Below are 23,858 nucleotides of genomic sequence, written 5' to 3' on the forward strand. Positions count from 1 at the left end.
ATTCTCAAACTTCTCAACTCTCACAGCTACTTTCTCTCAAGAGACTGATTCCCCAGAATCCCTAACCATCAAATTCATACCAAAACTGGCTAAAGCTTCCTGCTGTTTCTGCCAGAATAGGACCAAGCATTATCAAACAAACCTCTCTGAAGTCTCCCTTATTCTCCAGACACTGAAGCAAGAGGACAGTCTTCTACCCTGAAAGGTTCACAGCCAAACAGATTGACTAAATATCTATCAGGACTAAATATCTGACAGCAAGTACATTTAATAAAAGTCTTTCACATAAATATAGTACAGCTAACACTTAAGTAGTCAGTAAATTAATGGGATTGCAATTAAGGTGTTTTAAGGTGCTACATCATTTCACTGATGACAATAAAGGCTTTTCCCACTTGACTATCATTTATAACTTAGCAATACCGCCTTTTCCTACCTGACTGGCTCTGATGCTGTAGGAGACAGGCACAGAGGTGAACGCAACTTGTAGAAGATTCGGTTTTTTAAGCATTATTAAGCAAATTTTACAGCTTCAGTACCTAACTCTGAAAGCACCTGACAAGAGCAGGGTTTCATGTTGTCAAAAGTTTGGGTAGATTCTGAAAATGAAAAATATTTCCAATAGCTGGCTCCATTCTGCTCCTGAAACGAGCAGCTGCCTATTTACAGTCCTGGTGCCTAACACAGGGCTCCTGCAGGACAAAGAAAAACTTCCAATGAATAAGTGCTACTATGATTACATATCTCTATCCAGAAAATGAAACTGGCTTCCAGCTTGAAAGAAACTCTGCAAAACTGAAATGATGTACAATGGTTATTTATTCCTAAGCCATCACTCAGAGGATCACATTCCTCTGCCCACAAACCAGCAAGTACTCCTGAGCCGGCCACAAGTTAGTGACAGATTATGTCAGACGATGAAGCATAAGCCTTTATTTTTCCTTTTCTCTAAATCTGGTTACTCTAGGATGACATCACCCCCCTGTGAGTCATTAATCCACAGAGACAGCTTGTAACATACAATGAAAAGCAGAGCCCTGCTCTCAAATCACTACTGTGCTGGCTAAGAGGCATCAGGCGCTTTCTGACCGCTCATCACCATGCTACACACACCTCTGAGCATCTCAAGCATGTGCCTTTTAGTACATCCATGAAAGATCCTCAATATGGTCACTAAATGAGTTTCATAATCCAAATCTAGACAGACATGAGCATTAAAACTCTCTTCTAGAACCACCCCCAGCCACTCACCTGTGTTTTGACAGATCTAATTACCTACATGCTCACCACTGCAGTGCTCTACCACAAAGTACAAGTCCTTTCTGTAACTTTGTTTAAGCAGATTCAGAAGTATGTGTATATTAAAAGAAATACCACATCCACTTCTGCACAGCGGTGGGTCATCATGCTGGACTTCCACCTGTAAGTTCTGCATCTGGACAGCAGCAACTTTTCCTCTAGTCTTACCTCCTGGAGCAGAGGACTCAGCTGCAAGATTGGCTAGAACAAATTAGGCAGGTTCAGGAACTAAAGAGATGGAAGTACACAGATTAATAAAACAGATACACACTGGGAGAACATCTCCAAGTCTCTTTTATTTTCCTTTATAGAAAAGTATGAATATAAATCAGCAGAATATAAAGAAAATATTTCAAATATTTTCCAGTCAAAAATACAAGGCTATAGCTAGCTCTCCTGGTGCAGCTGGGATGACTTTCAATTCAGAGCCCCGGGACTGCACTGTATTTTGGGGCAACTCAGAGATGCTCCTTGAAACATTAAGTCCAAGTCCAATTTATCCCTGATACTTTCTATTCCCACAGATTTGAACTGGCTCATTGCTACGTTTTACCATTATCTCAGCAGCACAAGATCAACCGTCAACCCTCTGTAAGACTGAGGATCAATATGAAATGATTAGACCAGTGAGGGTGAAAACAAAAGGAAATCATATACAAGTACAAGCAGGAAGCATCCATGAAGAAGTGCTACTGCCATGAAAAGAAGGCACTTGAGTTAATTTATTTTGCATTGTTGATTCTTCACTGAGACTTTAGAAAAATAACAATTAGCCCTGGGCTCATAAATAATTTTTTGTCCTTATTCATATTTGGTGAATTCTTGTTCATCTCAAAAAAGGGGGAATTTGCAAGATGTCATCAGGGTCAGACAGGCCTCTCTCAGGGATGGGTGGGCACAAATAGATCAGCACTTCACAGCCAGCCTCATTTCTTTGGAAACCAAGGAGTACACACAGAAGACAGAAGGGATACAGGGTGTGCCAGTACAGACAGAAACCTCTTCAAGTTAAGAGGCATAGCCTCTGACATAGAGAAGTCATTGTTTTGGATGTGGTTCCTACCGCTGCCACATGCAGATGCCAGACAAGCCATCACAGCACTCGCTTGCTGAGACTGTCAGAAGTTAGATGAACAAGAAGCTGTGAACAGAAGGACAGGAGCAAGTGTCCAGCTGGCGAATTCTCTTCCAGGTTCCCTTGCAGTGAGGGTTCCCTACTGCCTGCCAGTGCAACAGCTGATTCCTGAAACAGTCATAAGAGGGGAGAAGTTAATGTGCTGCAGCTCCACTGCAGGGCTGTCACTTGTACTTAAATCTGGCTTCGATCACCCAGTAAATCCCATTTAGTTTTCTAACATCCATTTTCACTTTATGAACTCAACTCTGCCTTTCTACTGCTGTGAAGAAGCAGCAACCACAGTGACCCCCATAGGATTATAGTAAAGCCACAGTTAGGAACACTGGACTGGAAGAACCCGGAGCAGCACATACTATAGATGTCAAGTCTAAAAGGATTGACAGAAACAACCACTTGGGGTGCTCAGCATTGCATGCAACAGCTCACAAAGCACACTGACATCCCCACAACACCTGTATTGAAACACCTGACAGGTTGCAAAGTGGGCAAACCACCTCTTTCTCCATTTTTCTTTATAACATCATGCTCCCTCTCAGCAGGCAGAGCTCTATTGCCACCCATTGCCATCGAGATGCTGAATAAACACAGCACAGGTCTGTGTGAGCAAGTGCAGGGACATGAGCATCTCAGGATAACCACATTAGTGAAACACTTGCCCAAGCTTTTTCACTCTGCTAAGAGCTACACAGTAACACAACTTCTGGATGGCAGCTGTCTGGAGGTACCAGACCCACAAGTGCTGGAACAACGCTATTCACAGGCCTCTTAAGCAGAGGACAACCAACCAACCACTTTTCTGCCATCAATACATCGATCAGAACTGAACAGAGAAATATCTTATTAAAACAAGCAGATACACAGGCCACTTTCCACAATCAGTGCCTGCCCAAGCAATGCTGTCCTGTCAGTGACAGAAACTGAAATTTTGTTATAGCACTGCCAGATTTCAGCATTTAGTGGTTTAAGGGAATTCCTCACATCACTGTGTCCCAGCCCTGACCTTTGGAGAAGTATAAATACCACAACTGGATCAACTCTTGCCCTGTGCAGAGAGCTGCCCACAGAATAGCCAACAGACCTCTAGCTTCTGCTTGTTTTATAGCTCTGTGGAAACTGGAATTATTGATCTAGCTCCAAAAAGACAAACCTGCCCTTGGTTTAATGAGATGTCATGCTCCAGAGCAGGGGTTTATGCATCACACATGGCTGGAGAAAGCCCACTGTGTTTTTCTTTTGGCTTGGGGTCATTTCAAAATACCAGAATGTGCACAGAGAGGATTAAGATCCCAGATAAAGCAGGCAGTGAACAGAGCAGTCCCATATCCTTCAAAGCTCTGGGATGCAGTTTTACCTTTAAAGGGCTTTGCTACTTAAACACATAAGCTAAACCTGCTTACTCTCATCTTGCTAGTAGGGAAGGCAAATACTGACTTTGCTATAAATCAAGCATCCTTTCTCCCCCTCCACCCCATAAGCATGGGCATAAACTGCTGCAGTCTGGATATGCTTGTGCTACAACCACTACATCTTACTCCAGATGATGAAGAGCAACTGATACTCGTAGACACAGGATGAGTAACAATTCCACAGATGTCAAGCCTGTGCTTTATTTGTAGATCTTTCAGAAGATGATCCAAAATGAAAAAAATCTCTTTCCTAGCTCAATGCTCTGCCTTGTTTAATCTCGTAACCTTCGAGAAGGAAGAAGCCAATGCAAGCGAGATTTTCCTAGTGCCCTCACCTGATGGCCATAAACCAAGGACTTTGGTAAACCTCCTGCACTTGTATAACAGGTGTTAAAATGAACTAGCATCTTCTACAGAGTAGGAGACAGGTGGAAGGCACAGACAACAAGCATCTCTCTTTAACTTGGAGCATTTATAAAGCCAGACTCCACTTAGACACAAGAACATAATTAGGAAATACTCACCAAAATATACCAGCATTGCTGAGTTTAAAATAAACTCTGTCAGATGTTTTCCTTCCTGAGAGTCACTCTTGGAACAATATCTCAGGGAACTAAATGCTGGCACAAGCTGCCGAACTGACAGGGCGAGAAGCAAAGCACAGGCATGGTGTGAGTGGGACGGCAGCAGCTGTGAATGCTTCTACACACAGCCCCAGCCAAGCAGCCCCAGAGAGCTGGGGTCAGCAGCATCGCCACTGCCCTGGGGCCACCACGAATTCTCCACATCTCCTGGCAGAGTTACACCAGCAAAAAATCCACAGTGAGGGTGAACCAAGTACACAGCCAGAGACTTTTGAGCGGATCTGGGCAACCTCAACACATGCTGCATCCTAGGCTCTGGCACCATCCTCTTTCTCAGGGCAGCTGCAGATCAGAGGTATCATTCATGTTCCACCTGCCAGTCACTTATTTCTGACAAAGCTGCTAAAGAACTGCTGTTTCAAGGAGCCTTAAAGTGCATTTCCATTGCCTTTTGCAGATGGGAACTTTGTCCACTGCTCAGGCCAGCCCTACCTGTCCTCCAAGCCTATGCAACTCCCCTGCCAATAAATCCAAGTGAACACACACTCAGCTTGGCACAAACACAGAGAGCTCATACTAGCCTTGAAAATGACAGAGGCATGACTTCATTTGACGTTATAGGCAGTAACACTGGAGGGATAAAAGCTCACTGTGTCAAAGGTTGGCTTTTCTGCTGGTTTTCACATGGCTATAACAAAATGGATCCATCAGTTCATTTTATAGACATCCAGCAAGGCTCTGGGAACTATTTCTAGGCTCTGCTCAATTGGGATGGATTTAAACTATCTGCTGAGATGTGGGCTGAGTCCTGACTTCAGTGAACCAGTCACCACCCAACTCCATTATCACTACCCATCTCCAGCCTTAAGCCTGCCAGCACCTGGCAATCCGATCGTTATTCCTAAAGGGCACAGTCCCATTTCCTTTGTGCTTCCATTCCATGTATATTGCTGTTCATGAGATCAGGTGAATGAAAATGCCTCCTCTTTTTGCAGCCCAATAAGGAAATGAATTCCTGAATACATTTTTTATTTTGTTTAATCTGATGTTCTTGTCTGGCCCCAGGGTTTTAGTAAAATAACATTACTGTAAGCTTTTATAATTATTTATATGTTGAACGCAGGTAAGAGCTACTCCTGGCCACACCAGTTAATATTTTCTTCTTCATCTTAAAGCTTTTGGAACATTTGCATGTAACAAGCTGAGGCAGGGAAGAAAAAGCCTCTAACATGACTTCCTCTTACTAAAAGCCTGAAAAAAAGGTGTCTAAAAAGGTCATTATTGGCAGTCTTGGTAGTACAATACTTTGTGTGCTTGAGGCCTGACAATCCTAGTTTAGTTTCTAATTCAAATGAATGTGCTTGTTTCAACATTTATATAAGTTTCAAAAATATTCCCGCCTAGAATAATGGACAATGATTTTCTCAGGCAGGGATGAGTTAATAAACTAGCAATAGGGTTAAAAGTATCAGGATAAAAGCAGTGCAGAAACTGTGCCTCCAGTGACCACAGCAGAGGACTGGGAGCCAGAACTCTTCTGTTGCTGGCTCTACCACAGGTGTGTTTCACAGCTTCATCTGTGTTGGAGTATGCCCAGCATGTACAAGCTGTGTGGTCACCGTCACCCCAAAGCTTCTTCAGCTTTCCAGGGAGAAGATGCTGAAAGTACAAAGATTCAACTGTACTTCCATTCAGCCTCAGGTGCCAGCACATACCCCAAAGTGCCTGAGCCAGCTGCCACTCACTAGAAACACCAATAAAGGATCAATTGTAGAAATAAAATCCCCAGTGCTTAAAAATCAGAAACAGATTTGGTATTATTGACACCTGACAGCACTGCTAACCTTAGAAGCATGGCTGGAGTGTCTTTAAAACAAAAAAACTCCACAAGTATACCACTTAAAAGTCAGTGAGATTTAGCAGACTAAGCGCAGGTACACTTCAGTCCTGGTTCTGCAACTGGTTTACTATGTGAGCTTCACCAGGTCATTTCATCTCTCCAAGAAACACATGGTATGGAACAAAGACCAGATAATATATTTACAGTGCTCCAGAGAGCTGTGCTGTGTGTTATGAAACTGGGAAAAGTAGATCAAGAGAGAAGAATGAAAAATTTTACACAAAACCAAAAGCTAAACCTCTTACTTTTTGCTTCCACTGCCATCCCCATAACAATGTAGACTTCTGGAGTCCAAAGCTGGGTGCTGACACTCCACACAGACAGTGTGTCCCTCCCTGAGGTACTGCATCCAGTGAGTGTACGAATGGTGGCTGTGCAAGCACCCCGGAGTGATGGCCACAAGCTGGAATTCAACACAGTACCTGCAACCAAGATAACCAAGTAGGTTAGCTCAATAACCAGATTAGAGACCTCCACAGGACTGGGTGAATAAACTGGGTGACCACAGATCACTAAGGAAAAAAAAATACAAATTAAGCCACACACAAGGTTATAAAACTCGGAACATATGGTGTACCTGCATTGTGACAAGGTTAAATGGGAACTAAACCTACTCTGTTGGTATTTCCAACTAAAATATCAAAAAACATCAGGTATTACTGGCATCTGTTTTTACAAAGAGAGACACAGATTAGTCAAGCATTTCACTAAAGCCAAGAAAACACAACAGACAAGTCTTCTGATTCCAAGTCTGGTATCCATTTGTTGCACCACTTTAGCATCTGCTCTGTTACTTATAATGGATTTTGTGGAGCAACGTGATACAGGAGCTGAGATTTGGTCTGTAGAGGTTTTCCTTGTGATGATCTCCCTCCTAAAAGACAGAGTGAGGTTGTCATATTCCAGTGGGAGGACCATCAGATCATATAGCACTTCTGCCCTGCTCAGACTTGTCTGTGCTTCCAACTTTAACCAAACCCAAAGATGGAAGCCCAAAAGAACTGGCCTTGTTTGGAGGGGAAAACCAAGAAGTTCTGTAATCATCTATAAGCCAAGGGTTCTAGTCTAGACTGGTTCTGTCTCAATCATCACGAGGATTTCCAAATACCTTCAGGGAGCACACTGAACCATGCAAGCAGTTTACTTCCCTGTCTTATCTGAGGGAAGGACAGCAAGGATGAATACACACGCAATAGAGCTGTGCTCACATTTTTGAATTTTAGAGCAAGAAGGCTCAACTAATGAGGAGACCAAGGGAGGCTTAGGGTGAACAGATATTCTTCCCTTCAGACACTTAAGTGAGGAGGATGGATGCACTCATGCACTGGGGAAATGCTTAAATGTACAACAGCACATGGGGAAATCAATCAGCAAGTGCATGGCTGCTTTGTGCTGCAAGAGCAGCTCTGGGAAACTTCACCCAGTGTTTACAGGAACAGCAGCTCTCAACAAGAAACAGAAAACACCAGGACTGCAATAAGAGCCCCCTAGGAACATCTAGCTTGCAAAGCTGTGTACAAGGAGCTACACTGTGGAAGATAACCTTTCCCATCTCCAATGTGTCACTGTTAGTGATGACCCCAAACTGGGAAAGAAGAGAACAGGGAACACTGATGCCAGCTCCCATGTGTTGGAGACACCAGGCTGGACACAGAGCAGCCAACACAGAGATGGCTGTGCCTCACAAAGTAAACTGCAACAGAGCTTTCTGTACAACCCTGTCTGTACCTGTGCTGTGCAACAGTGCTGCAGAGGAAAACAGGCAGTATTATAGTAAGGGAGCTGAAATGGGAAAGGTGCTTCCCATGCAATAACATAGCAAACTCTGCCCCTTGTGAATTTACCCCATTTATTTAAAAAAAATGCAAATTGCAGATTGCCCATTGGGAAGAGCTGAAGTGAATAGTCTTTGGCTGATTGATCACACAACCTTAAACAGCAGTGATGCCATGAACAATGAGCTGAATTTCAGTCTTGTACTGGCCTTACATCAAGGCAGACCCACAACCTTCAGACACACTATAGATACTGCTGTCACTGAGGGGAGAGCAGCACCTCTAGTGAAGTGCTGCCCTTCTGCTGGGAAATGCCAATTATGACTAGCAAAAAGCTAGGCTGAAAACTGCAACCAGAGAAACACTGAAGGTAGAGTATAACTGGGCCCCTGTGCTGAGCCTCCAACTTACCCTGCTCTTTCCTTGCCATCAGCTGCAGCTCTCTTTTTCCTTGCTTTTCCAAACCCTCCTGTTGTTATTAACGCTGGGACTGTGTATATCAAAGAGAGAGTACATAGTGTAAGTGGCAATACTACACCAAGGCAGTTTACATTTGCAAAACAGTCAAGATTTGCCTTTAATGTCATATGATTTTATCTTCAGCAGGACATAAAAACAATGGTAACTTTGTATTTTCATATTTCATATTATCCATGACCATCAACCATTTCACTGAAAAAAGAATCTGTTTGTTGCCAGATATCTGCATGAGCAGCATAAGCAGACACAGCCTATTGTCACAGGGAGACAATATTTGCTTAATACCAACTTTAAACAGGTTTGAAGGAGTCAGTTGTAGCCAACATCTAGACTGGACAGATTTTGACCTCAAAATACTAGTAAAAATCACAAGCAGTTCTTCTAAAACTCACTACATGGTCATGAAAACTGGATTTGAACAAACTGTAATCAGGCTTTGTCTCTAGAAACTAGCTGGAGGTCTCCTCTGCCTGCACTCTGCTCCAGAGCAGAGAAGTCATATCATGCCTTTGATGGGTATTGCTCCTTCATGACTTTTTGCAGGTGACTCTTAAAATTTTAAAAATACATTTAAAAAGTGCTCCACACCCACTTAAACTGCCAGAGATTTACACTCGTATACACGAGATCACAACAGGCCTGTAATATTTCACTTTTGAAACACAGCAGATCACAGCAAATGGCAGGCACTCCCTTCAAATACTGTCCTCAGAAGGACATCTCTAAGCCTCTGTGTGAAAAGCTCAGCTCTCTATTATACCAGACAGGCCCAGAGCAAACATGCTGCTGTCTGAAAACGACTCTTTTCAAATACAGTGAAGAAAGACCAGCTCTGCTGACCCAAACAAGAGTCCTCCCCCTGATTACCCAGACACTTACATTTTCAGGGGACTTACTCAGGGACTGTTTGCACTCTGTTCCTTGCTGAGTCCAGTACTCCACGCAGCCAGCCCTCTCCTCCAGAGGAGGGCATGCCTCTCCTCCATTCCTGGCCTCCTGGATGATGTGTCTCCTCCGAACACGGTATGTTGTCTTGCAAGGCTCTGCGCAGCCACTCCAGACACTCCACTGAGATACAACACAGGGGATAACTGGAGGAAGAGTAACAACCAGGGATGTGGAATGTTACAGAATTGACAACAGTGACATGCCTGCTCCAGAAATGACACTTTTCAATATATATCAGAACAAACTTCCTTAGGTGTCTCACAGTTGTGTTGGGCAGCACCCAGCACACTCTGCTACCAGGAAACTACCTGCCCGGAAGCTCCAACCATCCAGGGGCCAGTCACCTCCCTCTCCTACACCACTGCAAGCCTCCCCTGCAAACTGGGACTTGCACTGGGTGAACTGAGAAGAGTTTTAGAAGTAGATGAGGTCAAATCCATTAAGAGCCCCTATGCCCAGCATCTTACAGTAACAAACATTCACACTCTAATTTACAAAGGCATTCAAAAGCCTGTGCCTCACTGATTTTACTGAGACATACACTCCTAAATGCTGCTGTGAATCCCAGCCTGTCTGAACACCCTGATGCTTGTCCCATGGGACACAGATAACCCCTAATAACTGCATTAACCTCAACTGAAACTGCCCTTGTCTTCAGAAACTTTAGGAAGATCTTTCAAATGCTATTGCTCTTTCTCTAAGGTCAACGCAAGCAGCTTTTTTAACCTATTCAAAGATTAGGTATTAAATCAATTATCTGGGTAATTGAGACATTTCTTACATGCAGCAGTGCACCACAAAAATATAAAAGCCTGTGCACAAGACTGTAGGCTACCCAACATTATGATCCTTTTGTGCATCTGATGTATTTGGAATGTTCTGCTCTCTCCAGTTTTGTTTGGTGTCAGATAATAATGCCTTTTCCTTAATATTTTGCGTTACAGGTCAGTTTATTAAAGTAACTCTTCAGTGGAGGGAGAAATAAAACTACCAAAACAACGCCAGGCTATGAAGGCAATACAACTCAAAGCAGAACTAGGTTCCCTACATCCAGCACAATGAATCACAAGAAATAACACAGAAATACCTCATTCTGTGCAAACTCAGCTTCCCCGCCTGAGCTCCGGAAGCAAGGCGCTGCTATTCCCCGGTGAGCCACAGGATGGCACCGGGCTGGGCGAGCACAGCAAGGGTTGCAACTGGGACACTGGCACTGCTGCCAAGGCACCCAGCACAGAAAGGGACCAGTGACTGCCCTCTGCCAGCTCCTCACAGTGTACAACAAGGGCCTGCGAGCACGTTTTTATTACTCTTCCATAACATGAACAACAGACACGAGGGCTCCCTGCCTATCCCTGTTATCCCTAATGACTGCCGAGAGCAATAGGATTCGGACAGAGTGGTACTGAAGGAGTACCCAATCATGTTCTGATATCAAAGGCAATGGGGCATCCAGTCCCAGCAGCAGGACAGCCACACTGTACCCCTGCACCAGGACAGAGGTGAGGCAGGTTTACAGGATCCCGTGGGCACCAATTCCATGCTCCCTGCTGCACTTGGAAGTCGGTCTGCAGACCCATCAGCCTGTCCTCATTCACAGACACAGCTTCTTTAAAGCACTTTGCAACAAACTTATTTCCCACCCATTTTCCAGCTCTCTCCTGAATGGAAAAAAAAATGCAATTAAATCATAGGAACATCAGCCTATGTGCCTAGAGCAAAACTGTGCTAAGGCACAGCTATGCATGTTTGAAAAAAGAGAAAGAAAGCATTATGTGAGCAGGTAAGACACTTTGAGGATGCTGTTTGTGGGAAGGGAATAAGAGATTGTACCACTTGTTAAATAACTCACCTCCATAATTCACATCCACACTTTAACAGAAGACATTTAGGAAGGGAGTGCTGCTGTGCCCCTGGGAAACGCAGCACTGCCAGGGGACCCCAGCACTCAGCTGCATGGGCACTGCTGTTGAGTGCCCACATCAAACGCTGTGGCCGCTGATGTTGATGCCTTTTGCAGGGAAGCAGGGACTAACGGGAGCAGCAGATTTGATCCTATCCACAGTAATTCAATCCACAAGAGGGAAAGGGACTGGGAGATTCTGACTCAAGACAAGAAACGTCCTGTTTCACCTTCCACCCTGTGCAAGCACACTGCATCCTGATGTGTCCTGACAGGTACCTGCTGCTGGGGACCTCACATCCCTGAGTGCCACAACCCGGGCGAGGAGCACTGTCTCCAGCATCGCTTCCTCAGCCACCTGCACCGCGTCTTCCCCTCCTGCTTCTCCCGGGAGCCAGGCAGCCTGAAGGCAGCCAGCGCTCCTGGAGACGGCCACAGCCCCGCCGGCCACTCACCTGGGCAGGCCTCGGTGTAGTCATGGCAGCAGTCGAGGGTGCGGGCGCAGGCCTGGTCACAGTAGCAGGGCCCGTGGGAGCCGTCGGGCCGGCGGCCGGTGCTCAGGCAGGCCGGGTCTCGGCCCGGGCAGCACAGCCCGCGGGCGGCACAGCCGGCGGAGGTGCGGCGGGGCATGGCCAGCAGCAGCAGCAGCAGCAGGGCGGCCCAGCGGGGGCAGCCCGCCATGGCGGCACGGAGCCTTCGCGCCCCGCCGCCGGCTTAAAGGCGCTGGGTGTGGGCGCTGAGGGGAAGGAGCCGGCCCGCCCACCCCGCGCCCCGGCGCTGCACGGGCCGGGCGGGGCCCCGATGCCACCAGCGCGCACGGTGCCTCGGAACGGGCAGAGCCCGGTGCACGCCGCCGTACACGGGCAGGTGTGTGAGCCGGGCCGGCCGCTGGCAGTCACAGCCTGTGTGCCACGGCGCACCGACAGCCACCGGAGCCCTGCACACAAATAGCCCTTGTTCCCCCGACGCGACCACAACGTTTCTTTGCCTTAACCCTCGTGGCATCGCCTAACGACAGCACATCCAATAGTTCCATTTCTGCAGACTTAAAAGCTAAAAGGTATCATTTCCTCACTGCTAGCATTTATCAGCAAAAAAATCACACAGATTATGGTGAAAAACAAATTATAAGAGATTGTTTCTTGCCAGGTTTGACTTCAGCATACCTCAGGAGCCATTCAAAACCTGAAAGTACTTCACTCCCAGTACAGCAGCTTTTAAGAAACACAATCCAGCTGGCTATAGTGCCTCTCTACAGAATTACTCCAAATTTTCTCCTTACGTTCAAACACAAGAAGTTTAGAGGGGTCAGAGCCACCCCTGTCAATTATTTAACTATTCACTAGGAACCTAAAGGCTTTACTGAAACTTTTTATCAACCAGGCTTACTCTAAATTATTGATCACAACAGATGAGGTGGCTCTGCCCATGGCAGGGGGGTTGGAACTGGATGATCTTAAGGTCCTTTCTAACCCAAACCATTCTATGATTCTATGTTGCATCTTGCTCAGCACTGAAGAGGGATTTATAAAACCCACCCATTGATATTTTTGCAAGTGATGATGCTGTTCTACTAGGAGTGAGTATGGCCAGAGTGTTCCCACTTCAGAGAGACTGCAGCAAAGATGCTTCTAGAAAAAAACACAAAATAATATTAGAGGACAGGCTAACACCATCATGTGCAGTGCTGGAGGCATGGGAGCAGAGGAGACCTGGCACCACACCAGCTCAGGCAGAACACGGTAAAGTGTTTCAAAAAGATAAGGAATAAGAGGAACTTTAGCTTCTTAGTGTGTCAGTAGAAGTCTGTAGCAAAGGGCAGATGTCTCATTTTCTCGGCAGTGGTCAGATATTGTCACCTTGGAAATCTCACGTGTAACAAATCCTGCAGCAGGCAAGAGGTGAAAGGGCCAGGACAGGAAAGAGAAGAGCACTTAGAAATAAGAGGCCATGGGGTCTGGGAAGCAAGAATTTAACAATACCAGGTGTTAACTCCTGCCTCTGCCAATGAGTCACTTGCTGTGTGACCTTGGGTAAGTCATTTAATCAATGTATGTCTCATTCTCGATCTAGAAGAGGAAGAACATTTAAAAGGAGATTGCATTACTCAGCTAATTAGTCAATGCAAACCAGAGGCCTGTGCAGCTCCTGTGCAATTAACAGAAGGGCAGTAACAGAGCACCAAAGCACGTTTCCCAAGTGCTTCTGTCCAGCTGCCATGCTCCAAGTCCCCCTGCCAACAGTGGCTGAGGTAGAAGGAACACCTTCACATCATTCTGAGACACAGAGAACTGACTGAATGAAAATTAGCTTTAAAATGCAATGTGTCCACATAAAGACTGTAATTTTGACTGACCTTATGCTGTAGGAAAATTGGATCTGGGTCCAGACATCTCAGTAGGGTTTATATTCAATCCACTCCCACCTAAAGCTCTTAGGAGCAAACTTTGTTGCTCATCTTACATTCCCAGTCTGCAAGCAGTTCTCCCTTGTTCTGGGTTGACATAGAATCCATCTACAGGATTTTATAGGGTTTGTTTGGGTTGGGTTTTTAACCTGACAGGCTCAAGATGGTAATGTTAAGGAAGCCAAGGGAAACATGGCTGTACCACATAAGCCCAGCAACAGATTTCTTACAAGACAATTGCAGAGCCTAAAAGTAGGACTATTGTCCACGTGAAGAATACTGGAGCCAAGCAAGCGTGCTTTACAGACAGGAAATGTGGCTAGTCCATTTTACAATGAGAGCTTCAGAAGCAGAATAGCTTACAGGGCTGTCCTTGGCAGTGATGGTTGTGTCTTCCAGCCTTTGGGAACACCAAGAGGCAGCTAGATAGAGCAGGTAGAAATGCAGCTTTATCTGCTTGCTCCAACACAGCTGCTTTCCTGGCTGGACACACAGGGGTCCTGCCTTCTTGCTCATTTTCCTTCACTTAATTAAGCTGCACGGTGCTGGAGCTGCCACTGTGACCCAGTTCCCAGAGGCCCTCCTGCTCCCATTATTAACTCTGAGGGGTGGAAGAATGTTGCAGATGGAAAGTCCCTTCTCCAAGGGACAAAGGGACGCTTACTCTCACTTTCACTATGGATAGTTAATCAGTGATGGCTGATCCACCCATCTCTGGAATGGGGAATGCTGTCCAATACCAGCCCCTTCTTAAACATTATTTCACCATAACTTTCACTCTTCCTCTCACCCCTCTCTCTCTCTCAAAAAAAAAAAGTATTTGGGGCAGGATTTAACAGGTTTTTAAGTAGAATTTATCCTATTCTCAAGTGTTCACCCCTTTGCCTCTGCAGGACTTGGATTCCTGTGCATACCAGCAAAGGAAACTAGCAGAGCTATGAGTATGCAAGATTCCCCCCAAAGAACAAAAGGGATTCTGGTTTTAGAGCATCTGATTTTACTTTCCATTGTCACAGCCAAGTCTGTAAAAGCATCAAAGGAAAGCAGCCAACCAAGTGATCTGATTTCTTGGAGCTGATTTCTACAGATACATGAAGGCCACAGAAGAGCTGGCTGCTACTTCATTCAAACCCTTCTCCTAGGCTATCACAAGGGCTGCTTTGCTTGTTCATTATAATTCAGCAAGAAGCACCACCAGTTCACACAAGTTTTCCAGAACATGACGTAAATCAACAGCAGTGGCAACAATACTTGCTCAAAAGAAGGCAAAGGTCAACATTTCCACCTACACTTTTGCTGCTGTGAACAGGTACTAGCTTGAAAAAACAATTTCTGCAGCAAAGTCTGTGCTGTGTTCTGCTGCCTTTCCTATCTCAAACCCAGAGCATGCAAGGACACACTTTTCCAGGCTCTGCTGTTAAAGAGTTTTGGCACACATGGTCCTAAACAAAGTAAGTCCTGCTGGGCACAGGGGTGCACAGGAGGAATTCCAGTTGCAAAGAGCAGCTTTGTTCTCAGCTTCGTTCTCAGCTTCTAAATATCATCAGGGAAATAGAGAAATCCTCAGAAACTTTAATGTTGTCAAAGAAGAGCTGGGGCAAATGCTCAAGCTTCTTACAACTCAATTATCTAATAGAAGCAGCATAACTCCAACACCAGGAAACCTAGCAGATGCTTCAGCATCCTCTAAAACAGATTGTTTCATTTTCAACAGTATTTACATTCCAACACAAGACCTACCTTTCCTCTTGCTCCTCTTAGGCTGCTGCTCTGGCTGAGCAGAAGCATTTGCTCTTACGCCCTGCCTGCCTGAACTGGAGACAGTGCAGCAGAGGAGAGGACCACCAACATCAATCCAAACAGAGAATGAACTGCCCTGCATTACTCTTAACTAACTCTCCCTTTCAAACTGTCCATTATGCTTTGTGCCTGACTGATCAGGCAGCACAGGGGTAAGCTGGCCTCATGCCAAGGCCAAGGGAACTGCTGTGGTTTTGTGTTCACCGCACTTATCTGATACTGCAATTTGCTGAATGTTTTTCCATCCCTCTGTTGAGCAGATATTAAAAAAGCCTCCAGCACAGGAAAAGCAGGGAACACGTGCAAGGAACACCTGGCTGTCTCTGAGGATTTTACCCTGCCTGGCTAGTCCATTGAAGCCATTCAACAACTTCATTCAAGAACATGCACCTGAGGAGGTTTTACTGTTTGTTTCATTCAAGTGTTTAACTCCCTTCCCCATACCCTGGCAACAGGAAATCTTTGATACATCTCAGCCATTCATTACATCCAAGACCCAGAGGATTCTGCTGCCTAAGTCCTGCCAGACTCTCAACAACCAAGCTCAGTGCACAGCTTTTTCCTAAGACAGGTCAAAGATGCCCTTTGCACAAGCTAGTGCAAAGCATCCTCTTATTCCTCCTCAGAACTGATCTAACCATACGAGTGCAAGAGCAGAAACTGGGATTTGAGCTGTTACTACTGCTGGTAAATGCTCAGCTTTTTATTCACCCACTAGAAAAGCTGCATTGAGTCAAAACAAAAACCTATCTCCCCCCAGCATCTGTCTTCAATAGTGGCTAACAGCAGATGCCCATGACAGAATATAAGCTAGGATAAATGTATAGTAGTATTTCCCAGAATACTTTAATGTTTCTGGTAATTTCATCTCCCGGATTTCCTAATAGGTGATACCTTTGCCTCAGTCCATGTCTTAACACACATTCTCTCCTATCTCATATTGAGCCCACATGAACTTTCACGGCCCCAGTCTCTCATGACAGAATGCAACAGAGCACAGGGCACAAAGTTGTTTTGAACCTAACACCAGCTAATTTAATTTGAATCTTTAGTTCTTGTATTGGAAGAGACAGGGTCCAATCAATTCTCATTTACTTTCTCAAGGCCACTCAGGATTTTATAGATCTCCATTGAACTGTCCCCTTAACATCCTACAGGCTGGAGAGCCACCCTGCCAGGAGGGGCTGCCTGGGCAGTGGTTTGAGTCACAGAGAGGTTAGCTAGCCTTTGACAACAAAAGAAATCACTGCTTTGGATGTGCTCTTGGTTTCCCATACACCCTACTCACACTATGTATTCATGCACTTAAGGCCAAGATGAAAACAAATTCACATAGGCAGATAACAAGCTCTCAGTGCTGAGAAAAAGAGGAGTCTCGTGTATGAAAATATCCTAATACAAGAATTCAGTCTTTTTCTTTCTTTTGACAAACTCAACAATAGTAAGAACTGGAGCAGCTGGCTTATTTACTTCCACACCTGCTCCAGCTTTCTTAAAATCCCTGTCTGCCTGCTTCCCCAAGGCACCCTGTGCAGAAAAGTGTTAAAAGAAGTGATGGGAGGAAGAGGAGTCTGGAAAGGGAGGAAGTGGATCACTGAGTCTTAAAAAAAGGCTTCTTTAAGAAAAGATTCAGGTGGAATTTTCTTTTGTCAAAACCAGTAAGCAAAGAAAGCATCTTCAGGGATCCTAACACCTCTTTATTTGGAGGACTTTCAGACTCTGTACGTGATTCTTTCCTTCGCAGTGTTCTTATAGATCTTACAATAGAAGTGAAAAGACCTTTTAGCACCATTCCCCTTCTGTACACATCTGCTAGTTTTTAGAACACAGGGACATGGGAGAAGAGTTGATACCAAACAAGATTCAGATTTCCTGGAAGAAAATGTAAAATACAATCGGATTACAAGCCCATGTATTTAAAATTCTTCTGTCTTCTCCCAAAGTAAAGAACATAGAACCAAACAGTCCAAAACTCCACCTGCAAACAAAGTGCACCCTGGAAAAGCCCTATATTCTGACAAAGGGATGGGATCTCATTAAGACTGAAGGGAGTTTTGGTGAGCACACCTGAACTGAGCTATTGACTCAGGAACCAGAAAGCATCTCATTGAGAAAAAAAATTCCCTTCTTGTTAGAACTGAACAAGCAAGCATCTTCTTGTATTTAAACTCCATTATAGCATTCACCCTTGATAAAGACTTCATCTCAATACAGCAAAACTACTGTCTCCAGCAGACTCCAGCACATGGGAAGTGTGATGTGTTTATTCTGCCTTCTCCTCTCTCGTATGTAATGCTGCATTAAAAGACCATGGGGGAAGTCAGGCTGGAAGAGAAGTAGGGAATTCCCACTCATTCAGATGAGGCCATATGCACAGAGAACACAGGTGTTGCCTTCTCTTTTCTGTCAAAAGCCACTGCAAAACCGCGTATCATGTACTGCCTCTCCATAGAGAGCAGGGCTATGACTCACCCCAGGGCATAAAGGAAACAAACTTGTTCTCATTAAAACGCTATTATCTTTAATGAAAGCTGGAGAAAGTTCGAAGTGACCAAAAATCTTATTTAGAAGATAGGAAAGATAAATACTTTAATAAAAAGCTTTTCGTGGTTTTCTCTCTGGGTCTTTTGCTTTCCCAATGGAAGGGAAAGAAAAACAGCCAACTTTTCTGAATCTGGTACTTTCAGTTAATGTTTTTCTTTTCCTAAGAGAAAATAAAGGATCAGTTTATGAGAGTCTGAGACCTGAGAGGGGACCCTATGAGCAAGGTAAGACATGTTTCTTTCCCAAAGCAGAAGAAAAGCCTTGAGCAGGTTTGCATTCAAATCAGACCTGGAATTTTTCCCGAGTCTGTGAAGGCCCAGAGCCTGATTCCACAGAGCATTATTGGGAATCTTTTAAATCCAGAATGACAAGGCACATTCTCTAGCAGAAGGAACACCATGCCTAAAATCCTATCAATTCCATAAGCTACATGACCCTCTCCCACATTAAATCAAAAGCAGTGCCTCACTTTTCAGATTCCTCCCAAACTAGCTCCATTCTCATGCTTTCACCAGCTGCTTCCACAGACAACTGCCTCCTCCTTCAGCCCTTGCACCTTTGCATCCTCCTCCAGCAATGCTTCTTCTGCAGCCCACACCATGCTGTGAGATGGCTCCAGGAGCAGCAGGCAGCAGCAGCAGCCTTCCCTCCCTTCACTGACTCGAGCTGCAGCTCAGTGCCTCCTGCTTCTGTAGCCTGTGACATTTTGCTGCTGGTGTTTGTGGATGAAAGAGATAAACAAGAACATGTATAATACAGCCAGAGACTCCTCCCAGCAGGTCTTTCTTCACTCCAAAAAACCCACAGCTCAACAAGAAGATGAAACTTTTTATCTTCTTTGACATAGATTATTTTATTCTCTGCCTATGAGGAATCTCCAAGCGTGCATGAGATGCTACCCCAAGAAACAAGAAGCACACATGTACCCCAGAAACAGCAGCCCAGTTCACAGCCCACAAGATCAGCCTTCCCAGTCACAATCAGATCGCTGTCTCACACAAGTTGATCAGTTTGACTAGTGTGTTCTCAACGTAAGTGCCTGGCACTCCAGGCCACCATTTCTCCTTCTCTTTAGTCACAAGGCAACAGTTAAAACTGCACAGGCATTAATACAGGCCCCTTTATTTCTTGACAAGTGGCTATTTGTAAGATTAAGATGAAATAGATGGAACATCTTCATTTTCTGGAACTAATAAATATAAGAGAAACAAATTTATTTTTTTATTTACAATGGGTTTTCCTAAAAAGAGACAAAAAATTGATATTGTCCTTCCATGCAGCATAAGACTCAGGATAAATGAATCCACCCACAACTAAAGGAAGCCCCATTTATTTACCAAAGTGTCATATCACTCAAGCTGTTAAGTCAGCAATTGCAAATGGGTCATACGCAAGTTGCAGCACCAGGCTCCAACGTGACATGGCACCACTTGTCCCCTTGTGACTCTATACAACACAGAAGAGTTGGGAACAGCCTTCAGCAGCAATCCAGGCCACACATTTGTCACTCTGCTAAATCTCTCCCCAGATTTTAGAAAGAAAAGAAAAGCAAATCTTAAAGTGGCATACATGCTGCTTAAACAGAATGCTGAGGGGTCTCTGAATTTAAGAGCATGCTTAAATGTGGTACTCAAAAACATTACACTACACACAGACATAACTCTTCTGATTAATCAGGCTCCATAATGAGCTATACAAGCTGCAGAAGAAAGTAAACACACTCACTAGAACTGGTCCTTAAACTACAAGTTGATTGCGCATCCGAAGAAACCTTGGCTTTAAATGAATCTCTCCAATAAACAAAACACGCATCAAGGTCTGACTGCAACAGGTGAAATTTGAAAGGCAATTCGTTTAGTACCAAAATACATTTCAGAACTTTCTGTTGCCCACATGGAAAATAGGTTGACTATTGCCAACATCAGCCAAGCTTTTAGCTGACACTGGTAACAACATTAAGAGAAAAAGCAACTGATTTCTGATTACAGTCTGGATTTCTTCAGTCCAAGTGCTGCCTGTATCACACAGTGGCAATGACTTTGTTTTATACATGGCAATTATCAAGAAGTCAAAGAGCTCAGAGAATAGACCCCAGTTTAATCTCTGCTGTGCAGAGTTCCTGGAGTCCACAAAGGGGAAGAGTCCTGGTCTGATCCACACCTCTGCCTGCCAGAGATAATGTGAGTGCATTACAATCTCACGGATGCAATGAGTCAGACGCATCTGGCACAATCTGTCTACCAAGTGGCACAGAAATCACTGTTTCAGTATTGTAAGCAAAGCCTGGCCTTGCTGAGTCCTGTCTACCAAATAGGCCTCATTTGTGCTGCCACTTCCTTGTCCTCACTGGGTCTTTTCACTTGACTAAGCATTGACTGAATTCATATTGACTAAGACTAGACCCAGAAAAAAATGAGTCCTAGTTTCTGGGACCCTCCTCAGCTTTGGAACCACATTACCTCTTGAAATGTGCCCATTGCCCCTTGTTTTAACAGGATGAAGGTAGCAAACTGACACCTGAAAATTAATGAAGTTACAGCTAATCTACAAATATCATGTTTATTTGCAATTGGGTACCACTTAGGTGATGAAACCAAAGGCCTTATCTGAAACTAATGTATTTCCACAAGAGATTCAAGGTCATCCATCTGCACAAACCCACTCTGAACACAGAACATTAAGAAGCAGCACAGAAATATGACACAAAATAGAGCTAAAAACCAAAGTATTGACCCAAACTGACAGAAGTCAACTCTCGGCACAGAGACTCCTTTTGTGCCTGGCATTTCTGAGTGCAAATAGGAAGCAGCATGCAGCAATACCAGGGATGACAATAAACAGAACCTGTAACACTGCCTCACCTATTTAACAGCTTTATTCAATTGATGCAATTTACATGACATAAATGGTCACATTTATTTTCTTAAATGACAGCAGAAGCTCTCATGAGCACAGGGAGGCATTGACCAGTCAAGCATTCATGTTCTGTGGGCAAAACCAAGTCAGAGAGTGCTCTGCACTTTGCAATTTAGTAAATGCAGAGAAAAAGAGTTTGCTTTGTTTTACTTGGAATAAGGTGCATTGATCACTTTTTTTCCCTCCTCTAGAAATTAACTTTTTTTTTACTATTTCAACACTACTTTAGCTACATCCAGGTTTGAATTATGAAACAGTGGGAGAAACTTAATTTACCTCCTTAATGCACATTCCTCTCTTCAGCTGAGCTCTTCAATCTTTCAAGGCTGCTACTCAGATCCATGAAAAATGATGCAGTAAATTACAACATGAAGAAAGATGTTGTAAACAAGATAAAGAAATCAAGTATATGAGGAAAACATTTTTACTCCCTTCACTATTAAAGTGTGTTTTATATAAACAACCCGTAAAATTCCACAAGGTATTTCCAGTGGAATTTAGTTTTTATTGCTAAGAAACTTGCTATATTTTTCTCATGGTAACTGTAGGAGGTAGCATATTGAAGACTTGACTGTTAAAGACTAGTGGCTTCTGGAAAGATACAGGGTAAAAGAAGTTTGATCTAAAACAATTCAGCAGATGGAGACGTTTCTAGACAGCGTGTTCAGAAGACTGCAGTGTGCAAGTCCTTTGTTTCTTATCAGTAAGGATAATTGCATAAAGCAGGAGTTTTCTGTTATTCTCTTATCAGGAGGTGCTTTCTTTTGCTGACTAAAATCACAATTAGCCACTGTGAAAGTTTTGACAATGATACAAGCATAGGATGCAAAGATTTGGGGAGAATGGGTTAACTGCATCTTCTGGGTTTTCTGAACCGTTTTTGCCCTGGGACCTCACAGCAAGTTTACACAGGCAGACTCCCAAGTCCAACTCTCTCGGTCTTCTGGTAGCATCTGCCCTTTATTCTATTGCCTGCAGGATGTAGGCCACAAGTCTACAGTGTGGGGATCATTAGCGGTATTTGATAAGTTGGCTTAATTTTCCTATGGATGGTGAAGGAATGTGTTTTGCTGAATGGATACCTGCAGACCTGGCAGCTATTGTTCAGTAGCCAGACCAGGATTTTATCCTGACATATTGCAGAGAAACAAGTTAAGAGCTTTTTTGGTTTCCTTTCATAAAACTATATTTCCATGGACCTATGTGATGCTGCTAAATTAAAAATTAATAGAAGTGCTGTACATTTCTGTTCCAACTGCAGCATAGCATTGCTATTAACACTGTCTGACTCAGAGCCTTCAAGAAAACAGTCAGCAGTTGACATCTGGATGACAGAAAAGGTCACTAGGCTTTAAATAACAACATTCTGAAGGGACTTTAAATAACATCTCTAATGAGCCCAGGAAATTGGCATTAAAAGCCCAAGTATTACTATCTCTGAATACTCCTTTTGTATCTCTGCTGATAATGAAAATAATGCTTAATTGGCAAAAGGAGACACAAAAGCAGCTCACAAATAACAGAAATCTAAATCTTGAGGAGACTTCCGTGTGTGAATTTCAGATTTGAAGAATTATAATTGTATTGATATTCATGTCTTAAATCCACAGAGCTTTGAAAACAGAGACAGATGAAAAATGATCCCGAAAAGCTTTTCCAGTGCCTGTCCCCACCCATGCAACCAGCTCATAGCCATAGAATTGCATTCTTTTGTTTCCCTTTCGGTATGTAAGATCTTCACCAATATAGAAGGAACACTTTCAACAAACTGGTCAGTCACAGACACTTGGAACACAGTTAGCTTCAACTACTTCTTGGTCAATCTCAAAATCACCCTGAGGCACCCCCTTTCCAGGTAGGTCTTTCACTTGTGTGCTATGTGCTCACATAGCTTATTTGTACCCTCAGTAAACTAGGATCAGACAGAAGAGGCCACCACAAGAAAACCCCAGGGATTATATTTGCCCAGTAAAAGAGGTTATCAACATTCAGCATGAAACCAACCCCCTACCTACAGTCACTGCCTCAATTTAGGTACAAAAAGCTCAGCTATGGGAAAATTGTGTAACTGCTGTTTATTTAACCACTGCCTTGAAAGCAAAACCAAAGCAATGACATCTTTCCACCTCCACATGCTTTGTGCTCTGATAATAATGGATCTCTGAATAAAATGACCCAAGTAACATCTCTTACAGGGACTGCACAGTCCAGTTGTACAGTGTTTTGCACCATGGTCCAAAGAGAGCAAAACCAAATTTTGCTTCTACAAAAAAAGTTAGACTGCCAACTGGTCTGCTTTAGACAACTCACTGTGACAGCAACTTGGATGAGTTACAGCTGCAGAAGCCAAGCGCCAGAGCCCGATGCATATGCCTACAGATCTCACAGGGTATAGAAACCATTCCTAATGTTTCAGCTCCTGAGGTCTTTGCTCCCAGTATGAGGGAAATGAAGGTGAATAAACCCTGTGATGATAAATAAATCCTCTTAACACTCCCATCACGGCAATTATCTCTACAGGGCTACAAACTGATCTCTCAAGGATCCTGTGCAGATTTAAGGATAAGGCAAACCTACAGCGAATCACAACTCACCAACAAGCCTCTCACCAGCGGCTGAACCCAGTGATGCACTCCTGAAGGCCAGAGAGATTCTGTTTTCTGTTAACCTTGTGGACCTCCCATATAGCTTTATTATCTTCCTCCTTTCAGCTCTTGAGCCACAGTCAGAAAAACAACAATGCTGTGACTCCCACCAG

The 23,858-nt window shown here is 44.1% G+C and overlaps 1 protein-coding gene across 1 annotated transcript; it reads right to left on the reverse strand.

Moving 5' to 3' along the window:
• Positions 1 to 1,575: 1,575 nt before the first annotated feature.
• LOC101872291 (somatomedin-B and thrombospondin type-1 domain-containing protein-like) lies at positions 1,576 to 12,128 on the reverse strand. The gene is made up of 5 exons (XM_031046925.2): positions 11,889 to 12,128; positions 9,479 to 9,673; positions 8,514 to 8,592; positions 6,573 to 6,749; positions 1,576 to 2,542 (listed from the first exon to the last, which is right to left on the reverse strand). Exons 1-5 carry the CDS (start codon positions 12,112 to 12,114, stop codon positions 2,425 to 2,427), a joined length of 795 nt encoding a protein of 264 aa, XP_030902785.2. The 5' UTR covers positions 12,115 to 12,128; the 3' UTR covers positions 1,576 to 2,424.
• Positions 12,129 to 23,858: the final 11,730 nt, after the last annotated feature.

The sequence above is a fragment of the Melopsittacus undulatus genome, chromosome 10, assembly GCF_012275295.1.
Source record: "Melopsittacus undulatus isolate bMelUnd1 chromosome 10, bMelUnd1.mat.Z, whole genome shotgun sequence".
Classification (NCBI taxonomy): domain Eukaryota; kingdom Metazoa; phylum Chordata; class Aves; order Psittaciformes; family Psittaculidae; genus Melopsittacus; species Melopsittacus undulatus.

What these genes read in the sequence shown, in the direction of transcription:
- LOC101872291 (XM_031046925.2), bottom strand. Translation starts at nt 12,114, where the DNA reads ATGGCGGGCTGCCCCCGCTGGGCCGCCCTGCTGCTGCTGCTGCTGCTG. An exon ending in AGAGTGCAAACAGTCCCTGA is followed by an intron (nt 8,593 to 9,478) that starts GTAAGTCCCCTG and finishes TGATATACACAG; the next exon opens with TCCCAGCGTTAATAACAACA. An exon ending in GATGGCAAGGAAAGAGCAGG is followed by an intron (nt 6,750 to 8,513) that starts GTAAGTTGGAGG and finishes TCTTGGTTGCAG; the next exon opens with GTACTGTGTTGAATTCCAGC.